This window comes from Pongo pygmaeus, chromosome X (assembly GCF_028885625.2).
Source record: "Pongo pygmaeus isolate AG05252 chromosome X, NHGRI_mPonPyg2-v2.0_pri, whole genome shotgun sequence".
In the NCBI taxonomy this organism is placed as follows: domain Eukaryota; kingdom Metazoa; phylum Chordata; class Mammalia; order Primates; family Hominidae; genus Pongo; species Pongo pygmaeus.
The window spans coordinates 14244425-14261728 of record NC_072396.2 but is presented as its reverse complement, the minus strand read 5'-3'; the positions used below and the strand labels follow the sequence as shown (position 1 = coordinate 14261728).

Here is a 17304-nt window from a genome sequence, read left to right as displayed (position 1 = left end):
AATAGTACCAAGAGTTGAGAACCCCTGGGCTAGGTCCTATGCTTTGAGTCAGGAAATTGGTTCTAAGTGAAGCAGTAGAAGTCTATGGGGTAGCTTTGTCCCAGATGTTAAGCTTATTATAGGCATGGATAGCTTGATAAGTCTGGAATATTATATATAATCTATGTATCGGTGTTTCCTGAAGAGAAACTCATTCTTTTAAAAGGCACGCAGTGCATAAACCAATACATTTAAACCTACATATATTTATTTATGCAACATAATACCATACACATGTGTGTTTGCATATAGTACGTGCTATAAACACCCTATGCGTATAGAGGTGTATGCAGGGCATATGAGTGTGTTATTGTGGTTAGAGGAACAAGTATGTCTTCCTCAGCGCCCTTTATCTTCCTTCCCCCTCACTGTAGCCTCCTGCCCTCTGCTTGTCTAGTAAAAGCCCTAAGGCCTCCCTGACCCTTGCTGTCCTTACCCTCAGCCCAGAGGATGCCTCTGCTGTGTCTTGCTGCCTGGAGGGTTCCCATCACCCAGGTTAATGTGGCTCTTGGCTTTCACCACCAATCCTTAGTTTCCCAAAGGGGTTCACAATCTTTTTAAACTACTAGTGTGTTTTGTAGAAATCGAACTTCACAAACAGGTATTTTGAAAACGCTTTCTTGTGGTGTAATTGATATGCATATGGTGCATCTCTTTAAAGTGTCTGACAAGCCTTGACATACGTGTGTGCTCATGAAAGCAGCACCATGAGCAGAATGGCAATGTGGCCGCCACTCCCCACTCTTTCCACCCTTCCTATGCTCCCACTCTCCCCAAGCAACCACTGATCTGCTCTCCTACTCTGTGGATTAGTTTACGTTTTCTAGAATGGCCCTTGTGAAGATGTGTTCACATAAATTCTCTTACCCTTTCTCACCCGAATAGAAAATGTTGCATGATGTTGATTGCTGAATAGCTCCACAGCTTTGTCCAATTTTTATCCTTCCTGCTTTTACTGAAGATGTCCTGCCCACATGAATAAACCTCAGAAGACCCATTCTGCCACCGCCTACCACTGAAGAGTTTAGCTTGCACCCACTCCAATCCAGCCCACACACCAGTGCCAGATTCATCTCTTAAAAGCACATCCCGAATCACGTCTCGCCTGCTCACAAACCTTCCCTCTCTTCCCCTTGCTACAAAGTGAAGCACAGAGGCTTGAGGCTGGCTTGGACATCTTCCATGGGCCAGGCAATGGGGGGACCTACCTTCCTGACTTCTCCCCACCATTACCCTGGTGTCCTTGATAAACTCGACTACACCCTGAACTCTCCCCACGTCTCCCTCACCACATTGGTCCTGCTCTCCTTCCTTTGTGCTTTTCATGGAATCCTTCTGTTCTTCAAGGCCTCTTCACCACCTGCCATCCATAAACCTTTCCCTTAGCAACCCACACTAACCAAGGAGATCTGTCCCTACCTCACTCTCCCATGTCCCTGTGTCAGCACTCTCTTTATTCTACTTTAGTGATACCTTATGTGTCTGTGTGTCTTACCACCCCCTCACCCCGCCCACAAGGATCAAAGCCAGGAGGGCACACTTGCAGCCCCCACCACAGTGGCTTGCACATGGCAGGGATTGGACAGACATTCATTGAATGGAATGGAAGCCAGGAAAGTAGAGACACTGTCGCCCAGATGGTCAAGGAAACTGCTGCTAAAGCTCAAAATTGCAGATATTAAATACTTCTCAAATGTCTGGAGTAGCCTCCAGATTGCTGTGCTCTTAAAATCTGTGCCATCTGGACTTAGAGCTAGCTTCCCCTACTCTCCACTGATCTCCATGATTCCTTGCTGTCCCACTTCACCAGGCTAAAAGCCTTTGGGAAAACCAAAGCCAGTTCCCACAAAAGGCAAAGGAAGAGACTAACAAGTATCTGGTTGTTGGATTTGTTTATTCCCAGCCATGTAAGCGTATCATTGCTTTTATTGACTTGCTTATCTTCTGCTAGTACCATATTGCAAATGTTAGAGGTTCATCTATTTTAAGGGCTCATCTATTTTAAGACTTCCATAGTGTTTTCACAAAAATGAAAATCCCTTATTAAACAGATTTTAGGACAAGCTTCTAAAAGGACCTGCCAAAAAGTGATTTCATTTCTATCATTAGAAATAGTTTCCACATTCTTATCATTATGTAGTTGAACTTTTATGTCCAGGACTGCATGAAAGACGTGAGAACTGAGAAGCAACCTATATTTGATTTCACACTTTGTTCTTGGACAGGAAGCCCCTGTCAACTGACTTCATATCTTTTTAATGCACTATATTAGTGGTTCACAGAACTTTCTGGGTGTTAGGTCCCTTTATGTGCTTAGAAACAGTTGACCCCAAAACGCCTTTGCTCTTCTGAGTTGTGCCTATAAATATTTTCTATATTAGAAGCTAGAACTGAGGGCTGGGCATGGTGGCTCATGCCTGTAATCCCAGCACTTTGGGAGGCCGACGTGGGCAGATCACCTGAGGTCGGGAGTTTAAAACCAGCCTGGCCAACATGGCGAAACCCCATCTCTACTGAAAATACAAAAATTAGCCAGGCTGGCTGGGCGCAGTGGCTCACAGCTGTAATCTCAGCACTTTGGGAGGCCGAGGTGGGCGGATCACCTGAGGTCAGGAGTTCGAGACCAGCCTGACCAACATGGAGAAACCCCATCTCTACTAAAAATACAAAATTAGCCAGCATGGTGGTGCATGCCTGTAATCCCAGCTACTTGGGAGGCTGAGGCAGGAGAATCACTTGAACCCGGGAGGCTGAGGTTGCAGTGAGCCGAGCTGGCACCATTGCACTCCAGCCTGGGCAACAAGAGCGAAACTCCATCTCAATATAAAATAAAATAAAATAAATAAATAATAAATAAATAAATAAATTAGCCAGGCATGGCAGCATGTGCTTTAATTCCAGCTATTTGGGAGGCTGAGGCAGAAGAATCACTTGAACCCGGGAGGCGGAGGTTGCACTGAACTGAGATCGTGCCACTGCACTCCAGCCTTAGAGTTTTTTAAGATGGAGCGAGACTCCATCTTAAAAAAAAAAAAAAAAAAAAAGGAAAAGAAATTAGAACTGATAAGTTTATTGCTTAATAATAAACTTAGTCATTTAAAATACCAAATCCATTATATGTCAACCTAAGTAATGTTTAGGAAAGATAACGATTTTCAAAAAGAAAATAATATTTTAGTGTGAGGAATAGGTCTGTTTTACATTTTTGCAAATCTCTTTAATATCTGGCTTAATAGTAGACAGCTGGACTCTTACATCTGCCTCTGCATTCATTCAGAGGCATCTTGGGGTATCTTGCTTTGGTTGAAGTATATGAAGAAAACTCAATTTCTCACAGGTATGTGCTTGGAGAATGGAGGAGCGTTTTAATGGCCTTTGCAGATAATTATGAAATTCTTCCTTGATACTACACGAAAATTCAGCAGCTAGTGGTTTCTTAAAGACTACTTGTAATGTGGAATCTGAAACCATATTGATGATATTTTTGTACTCTGTTCCACTAAAATTCGTTGCTTGATCTTGCACTTTGATTGGCTCTTATATTCAAGAATTATTTTCCCTTGGCTATTTGGAAAATATTGGTTCTCTGAGTTGTGCAGATCTTCCAGATGTTGACACATTTCATTAAACCATATCAAAAAAATTTCATTTGTTAATATCACCACCAGTTTCATCAAGAAGTCTGGTAAGTATTGGGAAGCTGTCAGTCTCACTATGGCAGGTACAAGTTTTCCAAAATTGATTGGCAACAGATACTATCAGTTGTTTTCTTTGAAGTGACAAACTGTTCATTTGTGAGAAAGTTTCTGCCAAATACTTAAGTCTAAAAAACTATATCTTGTCAGGCATTCTTTCAAGAAAGGGGGTGTTTGCCTCCAGAAAGGTACAAGTTTGGCTCATAACTCAATTACATAAGAATGTTTCCCGCAGCCCACCATCACACGCTGGTTTGCAGCAGAAGGGCTTTCTGCATCCTCTCACTCATTTCATTACACAAACTGTTCGAAAGACACATACTCGGGGGTTGAGATTTAATCAAATTAATAATTTTTTATTGCATCAAGGACATTTGGAAGTGAAACTGGCTTTTTAATTTATTTTCTTGCGAGCGTGTGGTGGTGAGGAATGTGTTCCTGCTAAGTACACTATGGAGCCACTGCCCGATTCTCGCTCAGGCATCAGCAGTTTTACTGTGCAAATGTCAAGCAGTGAAAAAAGTAAATAACATCTTGGTGCTATTATAAAACAAGTTTTGGCTTCACAGTCCTCCTGCAAGGATCTTGAGGTCTCCTGGGGCTGCACAGACCGTCTTTGAGAGCCCACTCCTGGCTCAGAGGGAGACTGGTGGGCAGGTAGGATAGAATCGCTTGGGAGCTCAATGTCCTTTCCAGACCTGCCTGAACAGAATCTGCATTTTAATGAAGTCCCCAGGAGATTTATATGCACGTTAAAGTTTTCTTGTAGTCCCAGCTATTTGGGAGGCTGAGGTGGGAGGATGGCTTGAGCCCAGGAGGCAGAAGTTGCAGAGAGCTGAGATTGCACTGCTGCACTTGAGCCTGGGTAACAGAGTGAGATTGTATCTGGGGAAAAAAAAAAAAAATAAGAGAGAGAGAGAGAACCACTGCTTTTTAACAGAGGTCTGCAAAACTTTCCTTTAAAGGGCCACATAGTAAATACCTGTGGCAACAACTCAACCCTGCCTTTGTAGCTTGAAAGTAGCCATAGACCATATGTAAATGAATGAGTGTGGCTGTGTGCCAATACAACTTTATTTATAGACACAGAAATTTGAATTTTGTGTACCTTTCATGTGTCACAAAATAGGTTTTTAAATATATTCTAAGCAGTTAAAAAAGTAACCACTTAGAATCATGTCAAAATCATTCTGAGTTTGCTGACCTGTGCTATATAACACTGAGTGCTCATTGAAGTTACCGGGGGAGCTTCAAAAAAACAAACCCCGACCCTGTAATTCCTGAGTCCCATCCCCAATAAATTCTGATAAAATTGGTCTGGGGTGAAGCCGGGGCATCAGGATTTTCAGATGCTCCCCAGATTATTCCAATGTGTAGGAAAAATGGAGTACCTCTGCTCTATAATGTTTTCCAAGAAAGTTAATTTTCTTTTAAGCATTTCTTTTTAAGATTTTAGAATTTGGCAGTGTCACCAAATGTCTGAGACCAGAATTATATATTGTAACCTTAGAGCAGGGTTTCTCACTCTTGGCACTGTGAACCCAAAACTATCTGAGATAGGTCTCAATCAATTTAGAAAGTTGATTTTAGCAAGCTTAAGAATGGGCCTGTGACACAGCCTCAGGAGATCCTAATAACAAGTGCCTAAGGTGGACGGGGCACAGCTTACTTTTATACCTTTTAGGGAGACATGAGACATCGATCAATACCTGTGAGATGTACATTGGTTCAATCTGGAAAGGTAGGTCAACTCAAAGGGGGTCAGAGGGTGGCTTGCAGGTTATAGGAAGATTTAAAAATTATGTAAAGACCTGGAATCCATAGAAAGGAATGTCTGGGTTATGATGATAAGGGGTTGTGGAGACCAAAGTTTTATTCTGTAGATGAAGCCTCCAGGTAGCAGGCTTCAGAGAGAATAGATTGTAAATGTCTCTTATCAGATTTAAGGTCTGTTGATGTTAATGCTGGTTGACTTTTCCTGAATTCCAGAAGGGAGGAAGGTAGAATGAGGTATGTTTGAATCTCCCGTCCAGTCATGGCCTGAACTAGGTTTTTCAGGTTAACTTTGGAATCCCCCTGGCAGAGAGCAGGAATCTATTCAGATGGTTGGGGGTGGGGTGGGGGGGTGCTTAGAATTTTTTTTTTTTTTAAACGGAGTCTTGCTGTGTCGCCAGGCTGGAGTGCAGTGGCACAATCTCAGCTCACTGCCGCCTCCAACTCCCTGGTTCCAGCGATTCTCCTGCCTCCGCCTCCCAAGTAGCTGGGATTACAGGCATGCACCACCACACCCAGCTAATTTTTGTGTTTTTAGTAGAGACGGGGTTTCACCATGTTGACTGGGATGGTCTCGATCTCCTGACCTCGTGATCTGCCTGCCCTGGTCTCCCAAAGTGCTGGGATTACAGGCGTGAGCCACCCCGCCCGGCCCAGAGTTTTATTTTTGGTTTATAGCACTATTGGCATTTTGGGTGTGACCATTCTTTATTTGGGGGTGGGGGCTGTCCTGTGTATTATAGGAGGTTTAGGAGCATCCCTGGCCTCTACCCACTAGATGCCAGTAGTGTCCCCCACCCTCAATTGTAACAACCAAAACTGTCTCCAGACACCGCTAAATGTCCCTGGGCGGCAAAATTGCCTGGATTAGGAACCAGTGGTCTTAAACGATGTAGATGGTTTTTATGCTACTTCGGAGAATCTCCACATTGGAGCTATTGACATTTGGGGCTGGCTAATTCTTTGTTATAAGAGCATATTCTGTGCACTGTGGGTGTTGAGCAGCATCCCTGGTCTCTACTCACTAGATGCCAGAAGCACCCTCTCCCCCAGCTTTGGCAATGAAAAATATCTCCAGATATTGCCAAATGTCCCCTGAGGGGCACCGTCACCCCCTGTTGACAATTGCTTGGCCAGCTCAGAATCAGGGAAGCTTCTGTCCACTGACATTCACTGCTGCTTCTCTTAGGATTTTCGCCCCCTCCATTTTCCCATTGCTTGTTGCTTGAAAGTTGTAAAGCTTGGTTCCTGCATCTTTTCTTTTTAATTTTGTGGCACATTAGGAATCAGTAATATAGCAAGGAAGGCCCCATGTAGAGAGGTAAGGGGGTGGGTTTTTTGTGTGGTGTTTGTAGGGGGGTGTTTGGGAGGGTGTGTGTGTGTATGTATGTGTGACATTCATTCCCTGGGGAAGAATCTGAGCCCTTGTTCCTGCCAGCCCTACGTCTGAGCCAGCATTAAATCTGCAGCCAAGATCACAGACAACTTGGGCAAATCACTTGGCCATTATGAACTCACAGCCATGGCAACGGCCATCCACAAGCCTGAGGACAAAAGGTGTTTTATTCTGTTGTTCTGCACAAAAGGTTCTAGGGATACTGGAGACAAAATAGCCTTTGAGAATTAAAGGCATTGATGTGTATTTTTTTTTCTCCCTACTACATGGCTTATATTTAAACTGTCTTAGGCTAATGTACACTGTAATTTTTGTGTGAATCAAAACCTAAAATTCTTTTTATCCAGAGGCCAGCTAAATGAAGGCATAAGACATTAGCCCAACAGAGGCTTTTAGGGTTTGGTGAGAGGTATTGAGAATTACTAGTAAAATGTGCTAGAAAGCCTGGCATTCTAGCCTGGCCAACATGGCAAGACCCCGTCTGTACTAAAAATACAAAAAATTAGCTGGGTGTGGTGGCGTGTGCCTGTAATCCCAGCTACTAAGGAGGCTGAGGCATAAGAATCACTTGAACCCAGGAGGTTGAGGCTGCAGTGAGCGGAGATCACACCACTCACTCCAGCCTGGGCAACAGAGTGAGACTCTTTCTCAGGAAAAAAAAAAAAAGCCTGGCATTGATTTTTATTTTTTTACATGAATACATCACAGTCATCAAAAAAATGCTTTCCTTATTTTTTCTCGTTCACGTTACCCAATGTTGTCATTGCTGGTTTGAAGCTTGGGAAAATTCAGTCTGTGGATTTATAGGAGCATCCAAGAAAAGCACTGATCTTCCTTAGCTATCGTAAACTTTTAACAGCATGGTGTTCTGCTGGTACTTGGCACCACCCCTATATTTAAAAACATCAGCTTGCCTATGACTACTAAGGCCAGCGTGAATCCCAGATCTACTTCCTTTTTGTGCACAGGCACTCCCAGCACTGCAGGGGGTAGGAGTGTATGTGTTTAGAAATCTGCTTTCTCAGGTGACTCAATTCCTGTCTTCTCAGACCCTGTCTATGGCATGACACTAAAGCATGAAAAATTCCAAGGTTAATAGTACTTGCTTGGCTCACAAAAATGCACTCTAGCTGCACTCTTTTCAAGACGGCTGGACAACTTGGAACATTTTGTTTTTCTTCACTGTAGTCCTTGGAACTTGCCATTTGATTCACAAGTGATTGTAAGGGTTATGACCAAACCCAGTGGGCCACGTCTTAGAGAAAAAACATCACACACCATTGAATATGAAAGCAGACACTTCAAACAGACTCAGGATGCCACACCTGAGACCGGGAAGATGCCACTGTTGACTAGAAATGGGCTTCTCAGATTTTCATGTGCACACAAATCACCCCAGAGGCCTTGTTAAAATGCAGATTCTGACTCAGTCTGGGGTCACTTCCAACATTCTTTATTTCTCACAAGTTCCTCCCTGCTGAAGCTGATACTGCTGGTCCAATGAACACACTTTGCAAAGCACATGGAATTGACAAATGGTCCACTCATATCTTTTCTTGACCTCTGATAGTTTTCCTTGTTGCCCAGTAGAAGCTGCCAGCATCCAAGTTCAGCTCTTCTCAGCTACAGAACCACATATCCCTTCACATCATCCAGAGTGATCTTTCACAACCCCAATCTGTTTCCCGTGCTTAAAAATGCTCTCTGGCAGACCAGGCATGGTGGCTCACACCTGTAATTGCAGCACTTTGGGAGGCCGAGGCGAGAGGATCACTTGAGCCCAAGAGTTTGAGAACAGCCTGGGTAACATAAGGAGACCCTGTCACTACAAAAAATTTAAAAAATAAAAAATGAGCTGGGTGCAGTGGCATGGGCCTGTGGTCCCAGCTACTTGGGAGGCTGAGGTGGGAGGATCACTTGAGTCAGAGAGTTCAACGCTGCAGTGAGCAGTGATTGTGCCACTGCACTCCAACCTAGGCAACAGAGCCTTGCTCTGTTTCAAAAAAAAAAAAAAAAAAAAAAAAAAAAAAAAAAAAAAAAGCACAGTTGCTTCCCATGACTTTGTTTTTTTGTTTGTTTTGTTTTTTTGTTTTTGTTTTTTTTGAGATGGAGTCTTGCTCTGTCACCCAGGCTGGAGTGCAGTGGTGCGATCTCAGCTCACTGCACGCTCCGCCTCCCAGGTTCCAGTGATCCTCCTGCCTCAGCCTCCCGAGTAGCTGGGACTACAGGTGCCCACCACCGTGCCCAGCTAATTTTTTGTATTTTTGGTAGAGATGGGGTTTCACTGTGTTAGCCAGGATGGTCTCGATCTCCTGACCTCGTGATCCACCCGTCTCGGCCTCCCAAAGTGCTGGGATTACAGGCGTGAGCCACGGCGCCTGGTCAAGGCTTCCCATGATTTGGAAGATAAAGTCTAGAATTCTTAAGGTGGCCTGGAAAGCCCTAGGTGGTCTGGCTCCTATATTACCTATATCCTCTAGCTCCTAAATAAACACATTTAGCTTTTTCTTACTAACTTTTTGCAGCAGTTTTGGTTCCTCTAGGATGAGTGTGTGATATGTGACTAAATTGCCCAGTGTTCAAAGATATCATGCACACCGTGACCAGAGGTGGCTTCTATACTGACATAGAAGGTACAGTGGAGAGTGATCCATTTATAGATTGTTGGATATCTACCACACATGCAATCTTAACCCTGAAGATAACTGGTCAACCAAGCTAGAATAAGCTCTACATCCAGCTGTATTATGCCCTATAAATTTTTCCCATATTTTATGTCACTAGCTTCTAGTCATGTTGGCTGGCACAGTCCATTAGAGTTTTATCCGTGCTAGTGGAGCAAAGATGGTGATTTCTGTTCTATAGGAGCCAGGGTTCCTACAGCCACAAATAAAATCATCTGCTGAAAACGTAAGAGCATTGGCATCTGCTGAGAGAGCATGATTCATTGAAGTGATCGCCCAAATTCTTGAGTTCCTGGTTTTCCCTACTGTTATAAAACTAGATCCACAGCATGAGGTATACAGAGTCCTTGAGAGATATAAATTGGAGGGAAACTTTAGCTTTGATCTAGTATTGAATTTGGGATTGAACAGCATCATTCTTCTAACCCCACTTGTCTTTTTGAGCCTGGGAGCAGCTGTGATGTTTCTTTGGAATGCTCTTAACCATTTGGATGAAAGACTGTTTGAAGTGGCAACTGTGGATTTGGAAGGATGAGTTCTATCATTAAAGGGCGAGTGTGCTACACCATAACACCTAACCCTAACTCCAAATGATGAAAAAGGGGGTGGGTTTAGTTTAAAAATATATATAGATGTATACATATATATACACACACAGAAAATTAATGAACAATTTTATCTGTTTATATATCAGTGTCACCACATCAGCTGTTGAAGTATTCTGGATACTAGATCTTTCTGTAGAAGGACCCCTCCAGTGTGAATTATTTGCCCTTCTGATCTTCCCTGTCCCCCTTCTCTCCACTCTCTTTCCACTGGCTCTGCAGGGGTCTGTATCTTTGCCCCCATCATGCTGGGCTATAATAATTGTGTTACTTGTCTGCCCGCAGTATTGGATTTATCTTGAAGCCAAAAAGGTATCTTATTTCAGTTTTGTGTACTTGGCACCCAGTAGGTCTTCACAAAGTACTGAATTAATGAAATCCAACAGAAAACCCGGTTAGAACCCAGCTCCTGGGTTATAGAAAATCAAATATGTGACAATTCAAAATGTGTCTTCCAAAGCAGTGTTCTGTGATGATGAAATGTCCTATATCTGTGTTGTCCAATACAGTAGCCACTAGTCCATGTGGCTTTTGAGCATATGAAATGTGGTTTGTGCAACAGAGGACCTACCTGAATTTTTCATTTTATTTAATTTTAAATAAATGTAAATAGCTACATGTGTTAGTGGCTTCCATTTTGGACCACACAGCCCCAAGGCCTCACATCTTTATCCTTTAAGGACCAGATACAACTTTGTTAGCCAGGAAAGCAGGCATTCATCTTTTTCTTAACATGATCATAGAGGCTGAGAATGTGGGGAGGTTGTGGATGATACAGTACCCATGTCTGTTTTCTCTTTATAATGAGATACGTCAGGGCCAAGGATTCTAGTTTCTCTTAGTTTGGGAACCTGGAGAGAATTTGGACTTTGAGTTGCATTCCTCTCACCTCAGTCCCCAGAAAGTCATGTGACAAAATAAGATTCAGCTCTAACATCTCTGCTCACAAATCCCAAGTGTCTGAAGCTCTTTAAGATACTGACTTGCTAGTGAACTTGAACCATATTGTGCACTGGTTCCCTTTTTCTTTTTTTGAGACGGAGTCTTGCTCTGTCGCCCAGGCTGGAGTTCAGTGGCGCAATCTCGGCTCACTGCAACCTCTGCCTCCTGGGTTCAAGCGATTCCCTTGCCTCAGCCTCCGTTGCCTCAGCCTCCCGAGTAGCTGGGACTACAGGTGCCCACCACCACGCCCGGCTAATTTTTTGTATTTTTAGTAGAGACGGGGTTTTACTGTGTTAGCCAGGATGGTTCCCATTTTATATAGTTTCCCCAATCCATTTCAGGGAAGTTGGTCTTCCTAAAAACAGCTGCTCATCTTTTGAAATAAAAAGGAAGCACAGCTTTCTTATGAAGCCCTGATATTTTTTATTTTCTGAAGCCCTGATATTTTTTATTTTCCAATGGACTAAAGAGAAATCCAGTAATGAGTTTTCATAGTCACTTTCCATAGGTTTAAGCGAATGCTAGTTTAAAAGGAATGCTCATTAAAATGAAAACATTCATCTATGGTGTTTTATGCTGGGTTGTCATTCCATGACGACTATGAAGACCATTTGGGGAATTTTTTTTTTTTTTTTTTGCTGGCTTAATGTGCTTGCCCTGAAGTAATGAAGTGCCCTTGATTGCTGCTAAACACCATAATGCGTTTAAAGTTCAATTTCCCCAACAAGCCATTTACTTAAGGGTCTGGATAATATAAACAGAGACGGGAGGTTAGGAGAGGTACTGACATTATCCCGAGGCCAGCGCTGCCTTTACTGAAACATAAATGTCTCCAAACTGAAAACGTCACCTGGCTCTGCCCCTCAGGCAGGTCTTTATGGACATCTCAAGTAAAAGTTTATTTTAAAAATGAATACAAGTCTCATCTTTTCAAGATTAAGAGTGACTTAGGCTGTCTCTCCTTCATTCCACTTCATGGATGTTCATTTTGGTTTTGTTTTTTTCTTCTGTTCTTGTTTCTCCTTCAAGTACTTACATATCACCCACCAGTTCTGGGTTCTGACTCTGAACGTGTGTGTCGGGGAAGGGGGCCCGTGGAAGCCGGGGAGGAGGAGGACTGTGAATGAACTGCTTGGGCTGACTGGGCTGGGGGGAAGCATTTTTATTAAAAATTTGAGATAATTTCTGATGTCAACTTGAATGAAACTTGAGTGGACCCACTTGAGTGGCTCTTGGTGACTTTGTTCTTCACTGAATTAGGGACCAAAATACCTGTGACCTCTCCAAAACAATCACCTTGCCATTTGTTTGAACCTGGTGACGGCATAATTGCTGTATCAGATTCTCCCAGTTGCCCCGGAGGTCCAGGGCTTGGGGAAAGCCGTTGGTTGCTACAGCAGCAGACGTATTGAAACCCCAGAACTGTGAGGCTGGAGATGACCTGACTGTTGCTTTTCTTCACAGAGCTGCAGCTTCACTGCTGTCCTCTCTTTTGACTGTGTTAGTGGAATGAGTGCTTCTTGTTGGCACTTGAGCAGGGCTCCCCCAACCACTCAGTCGATCAGGAAGCTCTAGAATTGTAACTACCTTATAACTCTTTGTCAATTGACTGCTCTGCCATTCACTACCCTTCCAGATTCTGAGCAAATTAAGTTACATTCCCTTTTGGAGCCTCAGGGTCCTCACCGCAGAATGTGAGATCATGGTAACTACCACACTGGCCCTTGGGATGTCGAAGTATTAACCATAGAGCATGAGAGGGGAGTTGGAAAATTAAAGCCTTCTCTGTGAATATGGGGTATTCTTGAAGACCGGAGGTGTTCTTGCCCATAACGGCTGTATTTTCTCTCCTTTGGGTCCAGGCTGCTTTGAATGCTGCATCAAGTGTCTGGGAGGAGTCCCCTACGCCTCCCTGGTGGCCACCATCCTCTGCTTCTCCGGGGTGGCCTTATTCTGCGGCTGTGGGCATGTGGCTCTTGCAGGCACCGTGGCGATTCTTGAGCAACACTTCTCCACCAACGCCAGTGACCATGCCTTGCTGAGCGAGGTGTAAGTATCCGGTTCCCTTTAAAAATGTATCTAAGGCCTGGCGTGGTGGCTCATGCCTGTCATCCCAGCAATTTGGGAGGCTGAGGCAGGCAGATCACCTGAAGGTCAGGAGTTCAAGACCAGTCCGGCCAACATGGTGAAACGCCACCTCTACTAAAAATACAAAAAAAAAATTTAGCTGGGTGTGGTGGTGTGTGCCTTGTAATCCTAGCTACTTGGGAGGCTGAGGCAGGAGAATCAGTTGAACCCAGGAGGTGGATGTTGCCGTGAGCCGAGATGGCAACACTGCACTCCAGCCTGGGTGACAGAGTGATACTTTGTTTAAACAAAAAAAGTATCTTAAGATGCAACCACCTCATGATGTTTTTCAGAAAGACTACAATGTGCTTTCCTGGCAGAAGATGAATGCTTTTTCTTAAAGCTCACTTTATGCAGATAGAAAAAGGTTCATGAGAGAAGGAAAAAGAAAGGGCCTAGAATGTGGTAGGTGTTTAGGCCCCAGGGTGGAATGTTACTTGGGAATGGCAAGGTGCACACATAGGACACTCCACTCATGGTAGCTGTGGACATGGGGGGCTGTGACATGGTGATAGGTGATGCTGCCGATTGTCTCAACAGAATTGTGTTGTTCCCAAGTAACAGATGCCTCCAGCTTTCTCCCAGGAAGTGACCATCCCTGGAATGGTAGGAGCCCTGTTGAGGACTGACCCCAACTCTAAGCCTACAGGAGCAGTATTTTAACGTTAACTCTTCTAGCAGAAGAGCAGATCCCAGGACATCCTCCATTGCAGGAGAGAGGAAGGTCCAGGGGTTTAGCAGCAGATCTCTGCCTTTCTTTCTGGAAACATTCTCAATAGAGTCACAGTGACTCCCACGCATAGATTCTTGTAGCTGTGCAAGCTCAGCAGCAATCTCCTTATTTCCTTCACATGTCTTCCCCTTTCTCCATTTCCTTCCACTGTTTCTTTTTCTTCTCTTGAATCCCAAAGTTCCAGTGTTTATGTGTCTTACGATTATAAGAAACTTCTTCACCAGACTGAAAAAGACATGAATGAATTTTTATGGAATGGTCATGGAGTCATGTTGGAGACTCTTCAGTCCTTAGGGAATTTTATTATTTCTTATCTGTTCACAAATGACCTCCAAAGAAATGAACACAGGTTGGGGAGATTATAAGGAGGGCTCAAGCAGGACAGGGGACTCACTGAGTTCCAACTATGTGCAAAGAAGAAATGTTTACCAAGACTGAACCTGGGAAAGGTGTATTGATTTAATTAGGTAGTGATCTCAATCTGTGGCTCTCAAACTTCTGAGAAGCTTTAAGAAAATCCCCATGCCTTACCCCAGACCAATTAGGACATAATCTCTAGGGGCGGGATCCAGGTACCAGTATTTTCCAAGCTCCCCAGGTGATTCCAGTGGGCAGCTGAAGGCTGAGGACATGTCATCTGTCTTTGTTAGCTTTTGTGGGACAAACGGCACTGTGAATTAACTTTCTGTATCTTAAACCTACCCGACCTACCCGACCTGTGTGGTGGGAATCACAATGCAAAAGACATCTCCCCAAATTACCCCCCAAAGAAGCCCTGAGTGCCTACTTAGGGGTTTTATCAGGGTGACATTAACCACTAGGCCTGGTTGGGAGGCATTTTGAAAGGGCAGAAAGAACATGTTGTCCATTGGGCCAGGGTTCAGATGCTGGCTTTGCCACTAACTGTGTATCCTCCGATGAGGAGCTTAACTCCTCAATGCCTGTGTTTTACTTATGTGCAAAATGAGGATTCTAACCCTTGCCGCCCAGGACTCAGGTAAGGATTAAAAGATTACAACTGGATGCTGCCCTGAGCAAAGGAAACATCATTCCCACCTTGGAAGGAAGGCCCAGGTTGCTGGGACATGGGCAGGGATGCCGCCCAGGATGCCTCACAAGTCCATCAAAGCCATCAGTGGGGCGAGTGACGCACTCACAGGAACATCCCCCTCATGTCCTCTCTCCAGCGTCCAGAAACGTAGTCACTACCAGGCAGTGAATTTAATGGTTCAGGATCTCTTCTTCTCTTTGTAGGATACAACTGATGCAGTATGTCATCTATGGAATTGCATCCTTTTTCTTCTTGTATGGGATCATTCTGTTGGCAGAAGGCTTTTACACCACAAGTGCAGTGAAAGAACTGCACGGTGAGTTTAAAACAACTGCCTGTGGCCGATGCATCAGTGGAATGGTGAGTGTGAACCTCTGATAACTGATTGTTTGATATACAACCAGAGCCATGCCTTGATATATTTCCTTGTACTTGGCAAAAGCTACCAGGTATCGAGCGTGGATGCAGGGTCCATGACACAAATATTGGCCTTACCAATTTAGAGTTAGGACTATAAAAACCTTCAACATGTTATTGATAGTAAACTAAAGTCTATGGCTGGTAGAAAGAAATCAAATGTTTTCATCAGTGTAAAGCTGAAAAGGGTGCTGAAGATTTTTCAAATGCCAAGTTCCCACTATAGAAGGAGATAACTTTCATGTGGTGTCAGTGCTCCCCTTTGGTTGTCTTTAAATATGGATCATGGCCATAAAGACGTACATGAACTATGGAAAATCATCCTGATCCTTCTGTAAATACTTACCAGTACCTGCTGTACAGAGCCTAGCTGGGCTTTGCTAGCCACTAGAGGTGCAAAGATTCAAACACAGGCTGCTTTCTCAAGCAGCTTATAGTCTAAGACAGGGGTTAGCAAACTAGGGACTGTGGGCCAAATTTGACCTACTACCTGTTTTCGTACAGCTCAAGAGCTAAGAATTTTTTTTTCTTTTTTTTGAGACGGAGTATCACTCTGTTTCCAAGGCTGGGGAGGGCAGTGTCGCGATCTCCACTAACTGCAAGCTCTGCCTCCCGGGTTCAAGCGATTCTCCTGCCTCAGCCGCCTGTACAAGTCAGGGGAATGGTTACTTTTGTAGGAGAAGGAGGAAGCTGTTAAATAAAATGCCTGTGGAAAGCAGGGGGAAAATAGCCACAAAAAGTGGGAATCCTCCTCCAAAGGAAAAAAAAAACCAAAAACACCTCCTCACAGCTTTAAAATGACAGCTTTCCCCCTCACTTCTACCCATAAAGTTTCAAAAATAGAGGTCTAGTTTCCACCAGGGCACAGCATTAAGTCATCCACTGCCTGATGTTTAACATATTTGGATCCTTTGAGCATTGGTCAGGACACAGTACATGGTGGAGAGGAGAGGAGCTTGTACTTGAGCCAGTGGCACTTCACCTAGAGACAGGGACACCGTGTGGGATCCACAGCCCACCTAGCATGGCCCGCTTTTAGCTCTTATGTCAGATTTTGTTAGAGAAAGTCGAAAGCCCCCTTAGACTGGAGAGGAGCTTGACCATCTTGCTTGATTTCATTGCCAGTCATTCATGCGCTGTCTGCATCTCTGGCCACTGGCACCTCGTGCTCCCGTTTCATCCATACGCTTAACAGATCACAATGCTCACCTGCCTTGGAGGGTGTGAGGAAGATGCAGGTGACGGGGCAGGGCTGAGGATGCTGGGGACAGAAACAGGACAGAAAGTCATGTGAGGTGGAGAAGGTGGATGAGATCTGCCCGCTAGGGAAGCGAAGCTGCCACTCTGTCACCAAAGGCCTTTGTCTCCTCAGTACTGTGAACCCAAAAGTATCTGAAGCAGGTATCAGCCAATTTAGAAAGTTTATTTTGCCAAAGTTAAGGATGTGCCCATGACACAGCCTCAGGCGGTCCGGACAACATGGGCCCAAGGTGGTCGGGGCACAACTTGGTTTTATACATTTTAGGGAGACGTGAGACGTTAATCAGTGAATGTAAGATGTACATTGGTTCCGTCCAGAAAGATGGGGACAACTCAAAGCAGGGAGGGGCCTTCCAGGTCACAAGTAGGTGAGAGACAACTGGTTGCATTCTTTTGGGTCTCTGATTAGCCTTTCATTGAATATACAACTCACATAGGAGAGGAGGGTAGAGGAATAGTCACTTATGCCTGGTCTGGCTTGGTGAAAAGACAGGGCAGAGGAAGCAATCAGATATGCATTTGTCTCACATGAGCCTCAGAGGGATGACTTTGAGCTCCGTCTGTCCTTTGTCCACGAGGAAT

General features: G+C 44.3%; 1 protein-coding gene across 7 annotated transcripts in view; it reads left to right on the top strand.

Annotated features, from left to right (window-relative positions):
• GPM6B (glycoprotein M6B) overlaps nt 1-17304 on the top strand; it is a 166676-nt gene that overhangs the window by 138466 nt on the left and 10906 nt on the right. For all 7 annotated transcript variants that reach the window (XR_010125425.1, XR_010125423.1, XR_010125424.1 and 4 more), the window contains 2 exons: nt 12997-13183; nt 15249-15405. Coding sequence is in view for 4 of the 7 variants with exons in the window: in XM_054470728.2 (XP_054326703.1) it covers nt 12997-13183; nt 15249-15405 (344 nt within the window). In the remaining 3 variants the exon portion in view is untranslated. The remainder of the gene's footprint in view (nt 1-12996; nt 13184-15248; nt 15406-17304) is intronic.